The following is a 15,720-nucleotide window of genomic DNA, read 5'->3' on the forward strand; positions in this document are numbered from 1 at the left end:
AGAATATAAGGTGTTGCTCCTCCACCCCGAGGGTGGCCTCATCTTGGCACACAAGGAGCCCAAGACCGACATGTCAGAATGGAAGTGGAAATTAAAATATTTGGCCACCAGGAATTTCCACATTTTGTGGATGAAGTGGTTCCCCAATTAAGTATTTAGAGTTACAATTATAGAGAAATTAAAGTAGAGATTGGCAAATGAGGAGCAAGGGCCATAACAAGGTAGATGTGAGATCAAGAATCATATAACAGTGGGATAAAAGCCATTCTGGAGTTATAAGACCATAAGGTATAAGAGCCGAAGTAGGCCATTCGGCCTATTGAGTCTGCTCCACCATTCAATCATGGGCTGATCCAATTCTTCCAGTCATTCCTACTCCCCTGCCTTCTCCCCATACCCTTTAATGCCCTGGCTAATCAAGAACCTTTCCATCTCTGCCTTAAATACACTCAATGATGTGGCCTCCACAGCTGCTCGTAGCAAAAAATTCCACAGATTTACCATGTTCTGACTAAAGTAGTTTCTCCACATCACCGTTCTAAATGGACATCCATTAATCCTGAAGTCCTGCCCTCTTATCCTAGACTCCCCTACCATGGGAAATAACTTTACCATATCTAGTCTGTTTGGGCATTTTAACATTCGAAATGTTTCTATGAGATCCCCCTCATTCTCCAAAACATTGGGTAATACAGCCCAAGAGATGCCAGACATTCCTCATACAGCAACCCTTTCGTTCCTGGAATCATTCTCATGAATCTTCTCTGAACCATCTCCAATGTCTGTACATCCTTTCTAAAATTAGGAACCCAAAACTGCACACAATACTCCAAGTGTGGTCTCACCAGTGCCTTAAAAAGCCTCAACATCACATCCCTGCTCTTATATTCTATACCTCTAGAAATGAATGCCAATATTGTATTTGCCTTCTGCCCCACCAACTCAACCTGGAGATTAACCTTTAGGGCATCCTGCAAAAGGAACCCCAAGTTCCTTTGCATCTCTGCATTTTGAATGCTCTCCCTATCTAAATAATAGTCTACCCATTTATTCCCTCCACCAATGTGCATGATGATACACTTTCCAACATTGTATTTCATTTGCTACTTCTTTGCCCATTCTCCTAAACTATCTAAGTCTCTCTGCAGGTTTTCTGTCTCCTCAACACTACCCGCTCTTCCACCTATCTTTTATCCATAGAACCATAGAACACTACTGAACAGAAAACAGGTCATTCGGCCCTTCTAGTCTATGCTAAGACTTTATTCCGATAGTCCCATTGACTTGCACCCAGTCCATAACCCTCTAGACCTCTCTCATCCATGTATCTATCCAATTTATTCTTAAATCCTAAGAGTGAGCCTGCATTTACTACATCAGATGGCAGCTCATTCCACACTCCCAACGCTCTCTGAGTGAAGAAGTTCCTCCTAATGTTCCCCCTAAACCTTTCCCCTTTCACCCTAAAGCCATGTTCTCTCGTATTTATCTCTCCTAATCTAAGTGGGAAGAGCCTACTCACATTTACTCTGTATATTCCCCTCATAATTTTGGAAACCTCTATCAAATGCCCCCTCATTCTTCTATGCTCCAAGGAATATAGTCCTAACCTGTTCAATCTTTCCCTGTAACTCAACTCCTGAAGACCCGGCATCCCAGTAAATCTTCTCTGCACTCTTTCAATCTTACTGATATCCTTCCTATAGCTAGGTGACCAGAACTACACACAATAAGCAAATTTAGTAACAAATCCATTAATTCCATTGTCCAAATCATTGACATATTTCATAAAATCGGCGGTCCCAACTCCAACCCCTGTGGAATTCCACTGGTAACCAGCAGTCAGTCAGAATTGGATCCCTTTATTCCCACTCTCTGTTTTCTGCCAATCAGCCAATGCTCCACCCATGCTAGTAATTCCCCTGTGATTCCATGGGCTCTTATCTTGCTAAGCAGCCTCATGTGTGGTACTTGACAAAGGCCTTCTGAAAATCCAAGTACATCACATCTACTGCATCTCCTTTGTCTACTCTGCTTGTAATTTCTTCAAAAAATTGCAGTAGCTTAGTCAGGCAGGATTTTCCTTTCAGGAAACCATGCTGGCTTAGGCCTATCTTGTCATGTGCCTCTAGGTATTCCATAATCTTATCCCTAACAATTGATTCCAACAACTTCCCAACCACTGACGTCAGGCTAGCAGGTCTATAGTTTCCTTTCTGCTGCCTCCCTCCCTTCTTAAATAGCGGAGTAATATTTGCAGTTTTCCTGTCATCTGGTACAATGCCAGAATCTATTGATTCGTGAAAGATCATCGTTAATGCTTCCACACTCTCTCCAGCTACTTCCTTCAGAACTCGAGGGTGCATTCCATCAGATCCAGGAGATTAATCCACCCTCAGGCCATTAAGCTTCCTGAGCACCTTCTCAGTTGTAAGTTTCGCTGTACTTACTTCACATCCCCGATACTCTTGAATGTCCAAAATACTGCAGATGCCTTCCATTGTGAAGACTGATGCAAGATACGCATTCAGTTCCTCTGCCATCTCTGTGTCTCATTACAATAGCTCCAGCGTCATTTTCTATTGGTCGTATATCTACCCTCAACTCTCTTTTACCCTTTATATATTAAATAAACTTATTAGTATCTTCTTTGATATTAGTTGCCAGCTTCCTTTCATAATTCATCTTTTCCTTCCTAATGACCTTCTTAGTTTCCATCTGCAAGTTTTTAATAGCTTCCCAAACTTCTATCTCCCCACTATCTTTGGCTTCCTTGTATTCCCGCTCTTTTGCCTTTACTTCACTTGTCAGCCACAGTAGTGTCCTTCTTCCATTCAAAAATTTCTTCTTATTTGGAATATATCTGTTTCACACTTCCCTCATTTTTCACAGAAACTCCAGCCATTGCTGCTCTGTTGTCAATTCTAGTCAACTTTGGCCATTTCAACACATAAGCCATTGTAATTTCCTTTACCGACATATTGGAATTTACTTTCTCCTTCTCAAATTTCAAAGTGAACTCATATTGTGATCACTGTTCCCTCAGGGTTCCTTAACCTTCAGCTCTTTTATCACCTCCAGATCATTGCACAATAGCCAATCCAGCACAGCTGATCTCCGCTAGTGGGCTCAACAACAAGCTGTTCTAAAAAGCCATCCCTTAGACATTCTACAAATTCTCTCTCTTCAGGTCCAGTACTGGACTAGTTTTCCCAATCCACTTTCATGTTAAAATCCCCAACGATAATCATGACATTGCCCTTCTGATACGCCTTTTCTACCTCCTGCTGTAAGTTATAATCCACATCCCGGCTGCTGTTTGGAAGCTTGTAAATAACTACCATTAAAGTCCTTTTACCTTTGCCATTTCTTAACTCAACCCATAGAGAACCTGGCCACTTTTGCAGGACACCACTGTTGATAATTGTGACAAAGGTGCTGTTGCTTGTCCTTATTGATTGTGGCCATTTGGTCAAGAGGTCAAGAATCCAGTTGCAGAGGAGGTGGAGTCCTAAGTCTTGGAGCTTATAGACAAATTTATTTGGAATTATGGTATTGAACGTGACGCTAACTAGACATCTCATGTAGGTGTCTTTATTATCCAGATGTTCTAGACACGAGTGTAGTGTCAGGAAGATGTCCAACTGCATATGAACTAACCAAAGCCTTAGCCTCAGATAAATATCAATGGAATATTTTCATAAATGGAAATGTAAAGGCAAATTATGTCCAAGAACTCTTAAGCTCCTCTGCATCTCAGAGCATTGTGTGGAACAGTAAGGTGGCAGGGGTTGCAGGAGCACCAGCCAAGCGATGAATGTGGCAGGAAGAATGGTGTGAGTGGAACTCCAGGAGACAGTGAATGAGTTCAACAGTAAGTGGGTCCAATGAGGAGCGGCATGTTTACATGTGGACCATCTAGAATGCAGAGTGGAGCAGTAAGAAGAGAGTAAAAAGAAACCGTTAGGGAGCTACAGGAGGGCAGCAAATAGTGCAAGAAGAAGGCAGCGAATGCAACAATGGATGTATAGTTGGTGGAGATGCACATGATGCATTGGCAGGGAGTGACTTGAGCAGCAACGTGATCATCAGTGGGACAGCAGCGGGATGAGTGGAGGAAAGAGCAAAGAGTGGAGCAGCAATGGAGGAACAGTAATTGGAAAGGGAGTCGACAGCAAGAGTGAGCACAAGCAGGCTGAGTGGAGCAGTAAGGATACCACCACACTCTTGGCTGTTTGGAATTAGAGCTGTTGTGTGCATAGAGGTCAGAGGGTAGTGGTCGAAGGGTCTTATTCGAGCTGTAAGTCTATAATTAGTGGTGTTATGCAGGGATCTGTGCTTGGACCTCTGCTGTTGGTGACATATATAAAAGACCAGAATGAAAATGTAGATGGGTGTATTAGTAAGTTTGCGGATGATACCAAGATTACTTGAATAGTGTAGAACACTAGCAAAGAATACAGCACAGTATAGAGCAGTTGCAGATATGGACAGAGGAATGGCAGATGCAGTTTAACCCAGATAAATGTGTGTTGCACCTTGGTAGGTCAAATGCAGTGACAGTACACTGTGGTGTAAGATGTGAGTGGAGTTGTGTGGTCTCTGGTATTTCTCTTTCTGAATTAAATAGTAAATATTGGTAACAGATCATCATGTGTCATCCAAGGTAATCTGTAGTATAGGAAATATAATTGATCCTCACAAAACCTTGTTCAGCACTGCCATCATGCCATTGAAATCTGGGATTTCATAAGTTGAAATATGAAGTTCAGCCTAGTCTACACCTCTTAGTATCTTAAATGCCACGAGCACCAGCAAGTACTCACAACAAATAAATACACGGATAAAAAGCACAGGGAATCTTTGACTTTATTAATGAGTTTTCTATATTTTCTTGGGAGGAAGCATACATAATTAAAAGACAAAAAATGAGCTTAAATCAGAAAAGTGTGTTCTATAGAAGGTAAAGATCTTTCCATTTTATTGATTGATTAAGTAAAGATAAGTAGAGTTTACTCTGATAAACCGTACAACCAATACCTATACAAAATTTAGACTACATATTTGTACTATTGAACTTGGAAATATTCAGATACAAGGGAAAATTATAAAATGTATCCTTAATAATTCTTCAGAACCAAAAACAATCATTTATTAAATAATCACATTGAGAAACAATAAATATACAGCAATGCATGTTTAACTGTTGAAGTCTCTGTCCCTTAATTTGATTTAATATGATAATTGACCAGTATCATCCTTGAATACCAAATAAACATTAAAGGTTTAAAGGTTGAAATATCATTGGGATTTGACAAGTTTTGTGTTAAATGAACCTTATTTCCTAAACATAGATCAGAAATGGGTATAAGTTTCTGCTGGGAATTTAAAGAGTTGAAGTATCATCATTGACCTGGTATGATTTCTTTCGTCCTTTGTGCAACCTCCTGTTTCTGCACTAAAGATGAATGCACTTGTGTACATTTTGTATACATGAAAGATTTGAGACTGTTTAATACATGAGCTTGGTGGTGGGGTGGGGATATGTCTCTACCAAAAGAGTTGTAAGGCACACCTTCCCTCTGCTAGGCTGCAGGTCACCCTTGGGCAGGTCTAACTCCTGCATAGCTCCCCCTCCCCACCCCCCGATAAGGGTCATGTGAAGCCATAGGAGCAGGTGGTGGATGGTCGTATGAGCAGTTGGTGTGACCACTAACGCCAGGCAGACAATCTGTGAAGAGTATTGATAATGGCTGGGGTCACCTGTTTTGTAAGGACACTGCCCAGAAGGCGGCAATGGCAAACCACGTCTGCAGAAGACCATGATCGCCCACATCATATGATACAGCACATAATAATGATGATGATGAATATGCGAGGAGCACTGGGCAGGTTAGAATTTCATCCAACTGTATTCATCTGAAGAGCTTAAATTGCTTCGATTAATTTGATGGTCAAATTTAAACAATTATAATTCCTAGTACGGTTTATTCAATTATTAGGAATAATAATCTGTGAACCTGAATCATGCAACTTAATTTTTCTTCACTGTATGTTTTTGATTTCTTAATTATTATCCAAAGTGCTATTATAATTTTAAGTGGAAGGTACAGAGTAAGGAATGCTATTGAAAACATTAATGTGTCCAGGTTCCTGAGCATACATGTTTCATTCAGGAGTCTGGGTGGATAATACTTACCTGCTGGACTATAAACTAATCCTTGTTTTAATTAATTAATCATACCTAGGAAATATGGAATAAACTTTTTTGATGATATGCAGAACAACATAGGGAGTTCATTCTTATATAGTATGGTTCACATGGGTTCACATGGTGCAAACACATCACTGTTTGTCTTCCAATTCGTGCCAATTTCTTTTACGTTTGATCTCCTCTTGGTGAATCTTACGAGATTTTTTTTTGCCTCTGGATCTTCTCTTGCTTGCTGGAAATGCGGCCTCAAAGTTGATAATGCTTGATGCATTGTGCTGTCGTGTGTATCTCTTGCACTTGCAAGAAGTAACTATAGTGATTTTATAGGTTCGTGTCCCTCCATTCTGGCACTGGAGCTGAATCCTCTCAGTGCGAGTCTTGTCAGTCACACAGCGCCACTCTTGCGTGTTCCTTCTACTCCAGTATTTTCTGCCATAACCTCCAATCCAGTTAGGAAGCACTGGCATAGGTAAGCACTCTCCTGCACACACTAACTCCTTCACTGGATTGATACTTGTGCACAGACCATCAGAAATGTATTTGGTTGATCTGAGCTCACGACAACCGACTTGAGATTGATCTATATTTCAAAGAAACAAATTATTTTTTTCATACCATTGATTTTTAAACCTCAAATAAAATGCTCATAATCACCCCACCCCCATCAGCCTTTTGAAATTCTGCTTAACTTGAGAGTTCTCACTCTTTTAAAAAAAATTTTTGGTATTAGATTATACTGTTTTAAAGCTTAAACATCTTCTCTATCCATGAAATCAAGCCAAAAGCATTTTTAAAATTTGCCATGAATCAAATCCATAAAAATGTCTGTTCTACTCAACATGTGTGTCTTTTTAGAACTACAAAAACATATTTTTCAGATAATACTTCCAGTAACTAAGTCTGGCTTGTAACCAAATACCTATGGAATGTTTAACTGATTTTCAAAATGGGGCAATGTCAAACATTAGTTGAATTTGTTTGCTGCTTTCCAAACTTCTTTCAATTTGTTGGTCGTCAGAGCAACAAAAGAAACATATTCAGCACTAAGTTTTCATGCATCTTCTTAAAAAATTGTGTTTAGGTGACAAATTGAATAAATACGTATCCATGGAAAACTAGCCAATTAAATTTAGAAAGCTATATGGTGACTAATCAAGATCCTTGCTCCTTTTGCTCTGCTGTATATTGACACACAAATCTAAATTGGATTGCCGCTTTTAATCTGGAATAAATTCACTGAAATTCTGCCAATGGAGGCAGTGCCATATATGTCTTATCGGTCTCTTTGAAGGCAATGCAAAGATAGGTTGATTACAAATATAGCTAACATGATAGTGCATGTAATTCTAGTAACTGTAATTGAAAACTTGCTGAACATTCAAATGCTAAATGAAACCTTCAAGCATTGATCAGAATGTACTCCTGCTTCTCACAAGCCTAATCAGAAGCTGTGTGAGCCACCTCAATGAAAATAACCCAATGAAAATAATGTATTTTAGATCAATAGACAGCTCAATACCATAAAGATTACCAGATAATTATCAGTGCAATTTCCTGGAGAGTGTCCATTCCGGAAATTTGATATCATTTTTTATACATGGCCATGCTACTTATTTCATAGTTTACTTTTAAATTATTCTCATCCTTTTACACTTTTAATATACAATGTATTATCTGCATTTTAATAATAGAACATTGTCTATAGAAATGACACCTTTATACATTAATGATATAGTTAATGCAATAATGCATTTTGTACTTAAATCTAAATTGTTAATTTAGGAGAAAGTAAAGTTCTACAATACATATGTCTAATGCCATATTATTTATTTAATCTTACTATAATACGGGAAAAGCTCTCAAAAGCAAAGATAATATTTCTCAAAACACATAAACTGTACCTTTATGATCCATGTCTGAAGGGTTAGGTAGCCTTCCTCCATTCCTTGCCTGATTTAATGTTAAATTACTTGGACCTTCATGCTGTAGCACCTTGAGATTGTAGAATATTTCTGTAGCATCATTTTTAGTTTGTTCTGCACCTATGTCAAAGGCAAAGCAGCATTTTAAAAAAATGCATGCTATCACAAAGAAAGTGCAATCAAAAGGCTGTGTAATCATGGCTCAAGAACTCTCAGGATGAAGATCTGGTTGTAACGTTGTAGGTTTTAACGTGGAGTTTCTGTGCCTTGCTTTTTATAAAGCTCCTTGGCATTCATTCAAGTGGAAACAGTGAAGCTTGAGAAAGGAAACATACAGACATATCCTGATAACCAATAGCAGGCCAGATCACACACGTAGAAGTGTGGTATATGCAAATCATGTCAGTTTCAAATTTCACACATCTCAGGTTTCACATTGTGAAATATTTCTTTTGTAACACCCCTTAAAGAGACAGAATCCTTGTGATGTATGACATTTGTGAAGTTCCAAATATATGCACAAATGCACATAACATGTTTTACAGATCCTAGTACATGGTGTATTAATATTCAATAAAGTACATTTTAATCAGGAATTTTTCTTATAATTGTAACCTGTTTTATATGTGTAAACCTGTTATATCAATCCAAAATGACTCATAGAATTATGTTCTTTGCAATAATTACTTCCCTTATTATCTTGTTTGTGGATTTACGTTATCACACAATGAGATCTTTGATTTAACAAAATAATACTTCTGAATGGTCCACGAACGCTACATCGCTATTCCTTTTCTTCACTATTTATTCTTATTTGTAACTTATAGTAGTTTGTACTGCTGCCAAAAACAACAAATTTCACGACTTATGTTGCTAACAATAAAGTTGATGCAGATTCAATGCAATGTCAAAAGCTAAACAATACTGCATATTGAATCCTAACTCAGGCTAGTTTGCACACTTCATCCCCCTCCCCCGTTTTCATCTATCACCTGCCAACTTATGCTCTTCCCCCTCACACCACCTTCTTCTTCTGGCTTCTCTCCCCTTCCTTTCCAGTACAGACGAACAGTCTCAGTCCGAACGTCTCCATATAAGTTCCTCCAACTTATTGTGTGTTTCATGATTATAAATAAATGCCAATGGTTGATAAGGACCTTTAATACTTGCATTGTCCCATCCCTACATTTCTTATATTAGAAGCAATTCCAGGCCTCTTAGAATGAAGAGGGCGCAGGGCACAGGCCTGGGCAGGGTTGTATGGGAGACCGGCAGTTGCCCATGCTGCAAGCCTTCCCCTTTCCATGCCACCAATGTTGTCCAAGGGAAGGGCACTAGGACCCATACTTGGCACCAGTGTCATTGCAGAACAATGAATTGCAGCTGCGTTGCTTGTATTGTAAAGCAGTGTGCTAACCACTGCATTACCCTGCTGCCCCATCTTATATAACTGCCTTGCTCAAGGACACAACACGCTGCCTCAGCTGAGGCTCGAACTAGTGACCTTCAGATCACTAGAGCTGATGCCTTATCCATGAAGTACTTCACTGTGTACTATTTCCAAGAACAAGTACTATTTATTTATTTATTGAGATACAGCATGGAATAGGCCCTTCTTGCCTTTCATTCACATAACAATCTCCTGATTCAATCTGGGCCTAATCGCAGGCCAATTTACAATGACCATTTAACCTACCAACTGGTACGTCTGTGGGAGGAAACCCATGTGGTCACAGGGAGAATGTACAAATTCCTTACAGGCAGGTGGGAATTGCAGCTGCGTTGCTTGTACTGTAAAGCAGTATGCTAACCACTGCACTACCGTGCTGTTCCATCTTATATAAATTGTGCTTTGATGAATTAATGGAATCAATACTCTCTGGAAGTAATTTGGGCTACTTTGCATTGTTTTATTTAAGATCAGCTTTTGAATACAATTTACATGTACAAAAGAGCTGCCATTGATTTCAGGAAGAAAGTAAGGTACATGTTCCTGTTCACATCAACGATGCTGTGGTTGAGAGTTTAAAGTTAGAAAAACAGAGGGCTATGGGTAACCCTAGGTAATTTTTAAGGTTAGGTCACGTTCGGCACAGCTTTGTGGGCCGAAGGGCCTGTATTGTGCTGTCGGCTTTCTATGTTTAAGTTCTGAAGAGTGAACATTACCAGTGACCTGTCCTAGTCCAACCATGTTTACAACACAGCCTTTCCTCAGGAGACTAAAGACATTTGTCATGTCCACTTTGAGCGACGCCAATTTTTATCGGTGCACCACAGAAAGAAACCTACCTGGATGTATCATGGCTTGGTATGATAACTGCTGTACGCATGACTGCAAGAAACTCAGAATCAGGATCATGTTTATCTCTGACATATGTGGTGAAATTTGTTGTTTTGCAGCAGTAGCACAGTGCAAAAAGTTATACTATACTGTAAATTACAATAAGAAATAAGTAATGAAAAAAGAGAGCAAAAATACTGAGGTAGTGTTCACGGGTTCCTTGTCTGTTCAGAAATCTGATGGCAGAGGTGAATCCTAAAACGTTGGGTGTTTTAGGCTTCAGGCTTCTGAACTTCCTCTCTGTAAAGAGTTGTGGACACAGTACCACACATCACGGAAAACAGCCTCTCACCCCCACGGACCTCTGCTTCGAAAAGCAGTCGGTATAATCAAAGCCCCACCCATCACAGGCATTCTCTCTCCTCTCTTCCTATCAGGCAGAAAATACAAAAGGCTGTGAGAACGTAGGCTCAAGGATTGCTTCTATCCTGCTGTTTTAAGGACATTGAATGGTTCCATGTTACGTTAACACAGATTATTGACCTCACTATCGACTTTATTGTGACCTTGCACGCACTGCGCACCTGCACTGAACTTCCAATATTATAACGCTTTATTCGGCACTTTTACCTTGTATTACCTTAAAAAAACTGTTGGAATTAATTGATCTGTATTGATGGTATGCGATACATTTGACAGGAATAAACAAATTTACCAATTTACTTTCAACTTTTAAAAAGCCGGTAAAGGACCTTGAAGTGGAGTGTTTCTCAGTCCACAACAACTACTGTAATCTGCTCAGCGATTTGTAGCATTTCTATTTGCTTTAATAGGGGCTCATTTAGGGCAAACAGCAATGCAGAAAAACGGAATTCTGTCACGAATTATACAAGTGTATAAATAAATTGTGCAGCTGTTAGTAGTTTGACGATCTTACGGCTAATGGTAAGCCATATAAAATTAATACTCCCATCAGGAAGGTGTTATTAAAATGGAAATATTCTGCTGCAAAATGCTTATCTTCACAGCATTTTGCCCTGGATATGTACGCCATTGACAGTAAACTTGATCTTGAAAGCTGCTGAAAATCTAAAACAGAAGTATAAAATGGTGGAAATACTCGGTAACTCAGACCTCCCACAGTGTGACCTGCAAAATATTTCCATGATTTCCCGTTTTTGCTGTAATTTAATTCACCAACGCGGTTGCAGCTGCCAGGATTTAGGGTCCAAAATTTCGCGCCGAGGAAACTTACGTTGTACCTCTGGAAATGCTGAGCGCACTGTGGACAAACAGCACTGCACCGGGTACAAGAACCGGCCGGACGCCACTGACCACACGCAGGGTCAGCCATATGCACCGGCCAGCGCCCCGAACCCCGAGTGTGACGTCACGTCGCCGAGCAACCGCTTCCAAACACAAGATGGCGGCGGCAGAGGTGAGGAGCCGCGGTGGGAGCGTGAGGGCTGATAGGTCTGTCTCGTCTCCTCCGGGAGCGGCTGGCATCGATGAGCCCGAGATAGAAGCCCGACAGGTAGAGCAGCTGGGAAATCTAAAAAGATGCGAGTGAAAAAGAAAACTGCCGCTGTTGGAAATCATAAAGGGGGGGGGGGGTAAAAAAGCAAAATACTGGAAATAGTAATCAAGATAGGTCTGGATGCATTGTGTCTCTGCGCGGAGTTTCACAGATGCATTAATCGCACAAATAGATATAAATATATACAATATGATTGCCATTATTGAGACGTAGCTGAACAAGTGACCAAGCTTGGGGACTGAACATCCAAGAGTCTTCAGTATAGTATTCACAGGCAGGAGAAAAGGGAAGGGGGCATAGTGGCATTGTCAGTAAAAGAAGAATTACAATCTTGGTAGAACAAAGTAACACCATGGGGTCTGAACGTTTGGTGGAGGTCACATACAGACTTCAAACATTAGAGTGGATTCAATTAAACTGGACTCAAATGTGATAAGGACACAGCAATAATTATGTGATGCCCCATGTTCCACTTAGGCACTAAGGGTTCAGAGAACGAATAATTATGTGTGATGTTAATCTACATAATTCATTAATTTGTCTTGCACATCATCTATACAGTTCACTTCATTATAATGGTGCATTGCAGTAATACAAGGTAAAACAATAAGTGAGTGCAGAATAAAGTGAAATAGTATAGAGAGAATGCAGTCCAAGTAGACAGTAAAGTGCAAGAACGCAAGATAGATTGTGAGGTCAAGAATCCATCTTATCACACTAGGGAATCATTTAATTTTCTTATAGCAGTAGGGTAACAGCTGTCCTTTAGTCTATGTATTTTTGTATCTTCTGCCCAATGGGAAGGAGAGAAGAGAGAATGTCCTGGCTGGTGGAATCTTTGATTATACTAGCTGTGTCCTGAGGTAGCATGTACTGAGTGTAGAATGGATCCGCGGAGGAAAAGAGTACTTCCAAAGTTTCAGGCTGAGACATCGAAATTTACTCTTTTCCACAGATGCTGCTTGGCCTGCTGAGTTCCTCCAGCATTTTGTATGTGTTGCTTGGATTTCCAGCATCTGCAGATTTTCTCCTGTTTATGCGTGCATCTGGATAGGATGATTTCTATTGTGTGAGTGAGTATCAAAAGGGACATGACAAATTTATTTTGCCTCCTGAGGAAGTTCAGCTTTATTGGCCCTAATGTCTGTGTGGATGCACCATGACAGGCTATTGCTGAAGTTCACTCTGAAGAACTTGAAAATCATAACCCTCTTGACCTTCAGGATTTATTAGGTTTTCGTTGGAGTGTCAGGCAGCTACTAGTAGGATATCGCAAAGATCAGTGCCAGGACCCCAACTGTTTATAATCTATGTTAATGATTTAGATGAGGGAATGAACTGCAATGTATCCAAGTTTGCAGAGGACACAGTGTTGGGCGAGACTGTGAAAATGAATGAATGCAAAGGAGCTTTCATGTAATTTGAATGGTTTGAGTGAATGAGCAAATGCAAAGTAGCTGCAGTATAATATAGAAATATGTGATATTTCTACTTTGGTGACAGAAGTCTTCTCCCCGGCATAGACTGGAAAGGGTTACACATGCAGGTGGTTAAGAAAGCAAACCACACTTTAGCCTAACAACAACACACACAAAATGCTGGTAGAACACAGCAGGCCAGGCAGCATCTATAGGGTGAAGCGCTGTCGGCGTTTCGGGCCGAGACCCTTTAGCCTTTTGGGTGATCTGAGTACAAGCACAAAGATATTTTGCTGAAGTTATGTGGGACCTTGGTGAGATTATACCTTGATGTAGTTTTGGTCTTATCTGAAAGTGATGTTCCTGCTGTGAAGGGAGTGCAAAACATGTTTCACCATACTATACCTGCAGTGGTAGGACTGAGATGCAAAAAATGAATGAGTTAATTAGGTTTATGTTTATTGGACTTCAGAAGCATGGAAGGGGGTCTCACTGAAACTTACAAAATTCTAAAAAGACTGGTCAGATGAGATACAGGAAAAATGTTATCAATGTTCAGGACCAGAGGTCACAAGGATAGGTAAGTAGGATTGAGATGAGGTAAAATTACTTCTTCCAGGGCATTGACAGAGAATTCCCTACTTCAAAAGGCAATTCAAACTAATTTTTCAAGGATGTGCTATAATTATTAGGGATGAAGGGATTAAGGGATATGGGAAGGAAGCAGGAATCGGGGACTGAATCTATGATTGTGTTGAATGGCAAAGCCAATTTGAAGAGTTAAAAGACTGTTTCTGCTCCCATGTTTCTCTGGCTTCCTGAAAGATGCTACACAGCAGCTAATGTATCATATTAATGAATTAACAAAGCTATCCAATGTAGGTCATTGATTGGAACCTTAACACTGCTGACCCCTCCACAGATGCTGTTAGAACTGCTGGTAATGCTAACACATTCTTACTTCAGATTTCTAGCACTTGCTGTGTCTGATGTGTTTCCAATGTTGAAACTATTGGTTTGTCCTTTAAGAAAGAGACTATGGCCCAGATGCAACAAAGGAACTGCTTATCAAGCATCTCACTTGCTGCACTTGCCACATCCACAAATTAAATCTCTGTCTTTCATATCAATGTCAGTCTACATATGCACTTGGAGAGAATGTACTGCATGGACATGGAATCCCAACTAGATTAGATTAGATTCAACTATATTGTTACTGTGCCGAGTATAGATACAGAGTCAAATGAAATGCAGTTAGCATCTAACCAGAAATGCAAAGAATAATTACAAAATAACTGCGAATAAAAAGCAAGTGCTACAGCACACAATAGTACTGAGACAGTACAATATGGGTGCAATACAGCTTAGCGCTGTGATGAGAGGTTCAGCAGGGTCACAGCCTCAGGGAAGAAGCTCTTCCTGTGCCTGCTGGTGCAGGAGCGGAGGCTTCTGTAGCACCTACTGGATGGGAGGGAGGAGAGTAAAAAGACCATGGTTAGGGTGAGATGCATCCTTGATAATGATTTACACCTGCCCAGGCAGCGTTTTTGATAGATGTTCTCAATGGTGGGCAATTGGGTGCCGATAATCCGCTGGGCAGTTTTCACCACACGCTGGAGTGCTTTGCGGTCCGATACGGGACGATTGCCATACCACAGTGAGATGCAGTTGGTGAGTATGCTCTCAATGGTAGAGCAGTAAAAGTCCATCAGTATCCTGGGACAGAGGTGAGCTTTCTTGATGCTCCGCAGGAAATAAAGGCGCTGTTGCACCTTTTTGATCAGGATAGGGGAGTTCAGGGACAAGGTAAGATGCTCAGAAATATGGACATCAAGGAATTTGAAGCTTGATACACACTCCACTACAGCTCCATTGATGTAGATGGGGATGTGAGTGTGGCTCCTAGCATGCCTGAAGTCTGCAATGATCTCCTCGGTCTTCTAAGTGTTAAGGGCCAGGTTATTGTCGGCACACCATGTGGCCGGGTGCTGGACCTCATCCCTGTAGGCTGTCTTATCATCCCCTGATCAGGCCAACCACTGTGGTGTCGTCTGCGAACTTGATTATGGAGTACAGAAACGCAGTCATAGGTGAAAAGGGAGTACAGAAGAGGGCTCAGCACACGGCCTTGGAGTACGCTGCATTTATCTGTGCATGCAGCTTGGAATTCAAAATTACTCATATGCAGTTCCAAAGGAAGGCTGTGTGACAAGACAAAGGTAGCACCAACCATGGTCGGTCTTGCACAGTGAACGATTGGGCACTGAACAAAGGGATCTGGGAATACAGTTCCATAATTTATTGAAAGTGGCATCACCGGTGGATAGAGTTGTAAAGGAAGCTTTTGG

The 15,720-nt window shown here is 40.5% G+C and overlaps 2 protein-coding genes across 11 annotated transcripts in view; one reads left to right on the plus strand and one right to left on the minus strand.

Annotated features, from left to right (window-relative positions):
- Positions 1 to 4,851: 4,851 nt before the first annotated feature.
- Positions 4,852 to 8,439, minus strand: sostdc1a (sclerostin domain containing 1a). Its single transcript, XM_059972656.1, has 2 exons — positions 8,116 to 8,439; positions 4,852 to 6,794 (listed from the first exon to the last, which is right to left on the minus strand). The coding sequence occupies exons 1-2, from the start codon at positions 8,333 to 8,335 to the stop codon at positions 6,346 to 6,348; spliced, it is 669 nt and encodes a 222-aa protein (XP_059828639.1). The 5' UTR covers positions 8,336 to 8,439; the 3' UTR covers positions 4,852 to 6,345.
- A 3,242-nt stretch (positions 8,440 to 11,681) lies between these two features.
- Positions 11,682 to 15,720, plus strand: part of LOC132395711 (leucine-rich repeat-containing protein 72) — a 42,061-nt gene continuing 38,022 nt past the window's right edge. For 8 of the 10 annotated variants that reach the window (XR_009512727.1, XR_009512726.1, XM_059972647.1 and 5 more), the window contains exon 1: positions 11,682 to 11,855. Coding sequence is in view for 6 of the 10 variants with exons in the window: in XM_059972647.1 (XP_059828630.1) it covers positions 11,688 to 11,855 (168 nt within the window). In the remaining 4 variants the exon portion in view is untranslated. Of the gene's footprint in view, positions 11,952 to 12,909; positions 13,028 to 15,720 lie in introns of all 10 variants that reach the window. The other 2 variants (XM_059972651.1, XM_059972650.1) reach the window with 2 other exon arrangements.

The sequence above is a fragment of the Hypanus sabinus genome, chromosome 6, assembly GCF_030144855.1.
Source record: "Hypanus sabinus isolate sHypSab1 chromosome 6, sHypSab1.hap1, whole genome shotgun sequence".
NCBI classification, from domain to species: domain Eukaryota; kingdom Metazoa; phylum Chordata; class Chondrichthyes; order Myliobatiformes; family Dasyatidae; genus Hypanus; species Hypanus sabinus.

Coding starts and splice junctions, on each gene's coding strand:
- sostdc1a (XM_059972656.1), bottom strand. CDS start 8,335: ATGATTACACAGCCTTTTGATTGCACTTTCTTTGTGATAGCATGCATT. Junction 6,795..8,115: donor TTCAGACATGGATCATAAAG/GTACAGTTTATG, acceptor TTTGAAATATAG/ATCAATCTCAAGTCGGTTGT.